The 3,731-nt window shown below is 35.4% G+C and overlaps 1 protein-coding gene across 1 annotated transcript; it reads left to right on the forward strand.

Annotated features, from left to right (window-relative positions):
- The first annotated feature begins 1,407 nt into the window (after nt 1-1,407).
- On the forward strand, nt 1,408-2,512 carry LOC102730330 (olfactory receptor 2T29-like). The gene is given in 2 exon segments (XM_031023477.2): nt 1,408-2,079; nt 2,082-2,512. Coding segments are annotated over 2 exon segments (960 nt in total). The 5' UTR covers nt 1,408-1,550.
- The last annotated feature ends 1,219 nt before the right edge of the window (nt 2,513-3,731 follow it).

A 3,731-nucleotide genomic window follows, 5' to 3' on the forward strand; every position in this document is an offset into this window, starting at 1 on the left:
AATGGCCAGAGATATCTTTCTTATTTATTTTGTATCTATTTTTAAATTGTGGTTTAAATCACATTATATAGCATTTGTCCCAGAGTAGGTAACTGTTACTTCCTTAAGTGTAACCGATTTGATTTCACTTTGATTTTTCTTCAGAGTCTAACAGAGACTCAGGCTATCAGCAACAAGACAGAGGAGTCAACAGTGAGTTTCAGTCAGTGACATCTCAGGGATGTGCAGTTTTTCTCTACACATATTAGTTTCTGTAAAAAATTAATTACTATGTGCATAAAGCAGATGATATTTGGGGAAATAATTAAAGCTTTGTCTGCTAAATAGCAGTGACCATCTAAATCCAAGTTTCTCCTTCACACTTGGAGTTATTACGAGATTAATTTCAACTTGGAGAAGCATGTACTAGACAGAAACAAGATGAGATTCTCCATAGAGATCTGAACCAGGGTTATAATAAGAAATATTTGTATCTATGTTTATATTTTATTTATATATCCATTTTATATTTATTTAAATTATATATATTCATGTAAAATTAGTATACACACACGTGTTTGGAACTATAGAAATTATCAAATTCAAATGCTTAAATGTATGGACAGATGCTGAAATTGGAAAACTGAGGTATCTCACATAATAAGAAAATAGTAATAACAGCCATTTCTTACAGTTCTGCAAATTGATTCTGCAAATATGATACTGTAGTTATTAACTCTTTAACAGTATGTGTGCCTATTCTTCTATAACTGGTAATGTTCTAAGCACTTTCATTATTTTACCTTACTTAATCCTAACCACATCTGATGTCAAAAATTACTATTTTATCCTGTTTTTATATAGAGTGGACAATGGAATAGTGTATAGAGGAAAATCTAGATTTATAACTATGGTTAGATGAGATTCTGAGATCCCTACCCTATGCCACTCAGGTCTCTAAAGTGTCAGTCATGTGTAAGAATCCTGACCTGCTCCTAGGAATGTATAGCTCACTCCACCCAGTATAGCCTCACTGAGTTTCCCTATTCTATGGGAAGGGGGGGAATTAAAAAATTGGTATAGATTTCCCCCCAAATTGTGTTTGTATTAAATCCCTCTTACATAAAATATGCATTCCAGAATTTTGTAAGATTCCATTTGGGTTCTAAAAGCAGAGAGATAGATTTGTATAACAAAATTCCTAAAAATGGGTTTTATTTATCTTTTCTTTCAATAATTCACTTTTTGTGTTTAAGTTATCATGTCTGTAAATGCCCAATATATGTTGATGGATGCCAATATTTATCATTAGGATAGATAGTAGAAGTTGCCAAATCTTTTTAGCCATAGTTCTTAATTCCTTATTTTCTATTAAATTCTAAATTTTAAGTAATTAATCATCCTCATTTCTACACACCATGAAACTTTCTCTGATTAACACAATAAGGTTGGCAAAAACAAACACATACATGCACACTGTCAGTAAATATTTATTTATTCATTTCAGGTGGAAGAATCCCGTGACTGACCATTAATCCCAAAGCTCTTCTCAGTGGTGTAAGTGAAACTTTATGAAAAACATGAACTGGGTGGCTAATTACACTGGACAGTCCGATTTCATTCTGGTGGGAATCTTCAGTCAATCAAATCACCCAGCTCTCCTGTGTGTGGTCATTTTTGTAGTTTTCTTGATGGCTTTAACTGGGAATCGTGTCCTGATTCTTCTGATACATTTTGATGCCCACCTCCACAGCCCCATGTACTTTTTCATCAGCCAGTTGTCGTTCATGGACATAATGTACATTTCTGTCACCGTGCCCAAGATGCTCATAGACCAGGTCATCGGTATAAATAAGATCTCAGCCCCTGAGTGTGGAATGCAAATGTTCCTCTATGTGACACTAGCAGGTTCAGAATTTTTCTTTCTAGCTGCCATGGCCTATGACCGCTATGTGGCCATCTGTTACCCTCTTCACTACCCTGTCCTCATGACCCATAAAGTATGTCTTCTCCTAGCATCTGGCTGCTGGTTTCTAGGATCTGTGGATGGATTCATGCTCACACCCATCACTATGACATTCCCTTTCTGCAGATCCCGGGAGTCCATCATTTCTTCTGTGAAGTCCCTGCTGTAATGAAGCTTTCCTGCTCAGACACTTCCCTCTATGAGACACTCATGTACCTGTGTTGTGTCCTCATGCTCCTCATCCCTGTGACAGTCATTTCAAGCTCCTATTCTTTCATCCTCTTCACCATCCACAGGTTGAACTCAGCAGAGGGACAGAAGAAGGTCTTTGCCACTTGTTCTTCCCAGATGACTGTGGTCATCCTCTTCTATGGGGCCGCTGTCTATACATACATGCTCCCCAACTCCTATCACACCCCTGAGAAGGACATGGTTGTATCTGTCTTTTATACCATCCTCACTCCTGTGTTAAACCCTTTAATCTATAGTCTCAGGAATAAGGATGTCATAGGAGCTCTGAAGAAAATATTGAATGTGGGACCTGCCTTTCAAGAAACTATAAAATAGGACATTTTTATATTAATGCTTTTATTCTTTTTCTCCAAATATTATAACTTCAGGGCGCCTGGGTGGCTCAGATGGTTAAGCGTCTGCCTTCGGCTCAGGTCATGATCCCAGGGTCCTGCGATCGAGTCCCACATCGGGCTCCCTGCTCCTTGGGAGCCTGCTTCTCCCTCTGCCTCTCTCTCTCTCTCTCTCTGTCTCTCATGAATGAATAAATAAAATCTTTAAAAAAAAACAAATATTATAACTTCAGAATCTTATGCCAATATTATTCCATAGATTTTCATCTCATAATGCCTCCTATCATTTGTATACCTCTTTTGGGAATTACTTCTGTGTATTACAGAGCTCTTTGATTACATAATATTTGTCCATTCAAAATGAATTTTACTATCATATTGTACTGGCATTACATTTACTGACATTGATTATTACACACTTATTCTGTAGGAGAATATTCATACTTTTAGAAAATACATTATAAGAATATAGGGCAGTAAAGGTTATGAGGTAGTATTAAATTGTCTTTATTTTTTGTATTTGTCTTTAATAAGATAGATAAAAAGAGAGAAACAGAGAGTTTGACAGAATTATGAAGGAATAGGTACAATATTACCTATTTGAGAGAGAAAGAAAGACTGACAGAGAAATTATGAAGCAAATGGGTACAATTTTAACAGTAAGCAAAGAGTATATGGGTGTTCTTTGTACCTTCTTATTTGTACTACATTTATACAAATCTGAAATTAACCCCAAATAAAGAATTAAAGCATCTTTCTCCCCCCCAACTTTAAAAGAATTGATTATCTGTTTTGTGGTTGTGTAAATAACATATCCTAGAAAACACTCACTCATTTCAGTTTGGCTTTTCATCACTGAGGTGATCGAATCATTGGTTCACATTTATTTGAAACTATCTTGTTCTACATGATCCATTCCTAAAGACATATAGTGGAAGTTAATAGTCACCACAATGTGGTAAATTTAGGATTCAGAATTGCATATGGGGATTGTGGGGGAAATGGAAACCCCACGGTGGAATGAAAATTTAGGGAAGGTTCTTTGCGTGAGGTGACATTTGAATTGAGTTTTAAACTATGTAATTTATTAAACAAATAGATAGGGCACCAGATAGCCTTTCATTTATTCAATAAATATTTTATGATATATTATAATAAAGATATTAGTTAAAGGTTATTAAAATATAAATAATATATGAATG

Source organism: Leptonychotes weddellii, unplaced genomic scaffold (genome assembly GCF_054177405.1).
Source record: "Leptonychotes weddellii isolate Sample4059 unplaced genomic scaffold, ASM5417740v2 HiC_scaffold_7779, whole genome shotgun sequence".
NCBI classification, from domain to species: Eukaryota; Metazoa; Chordata; class Mammalia; order Carnivora; family Phocidae; genus Leptonychotes; species Leptonychotes weddellii.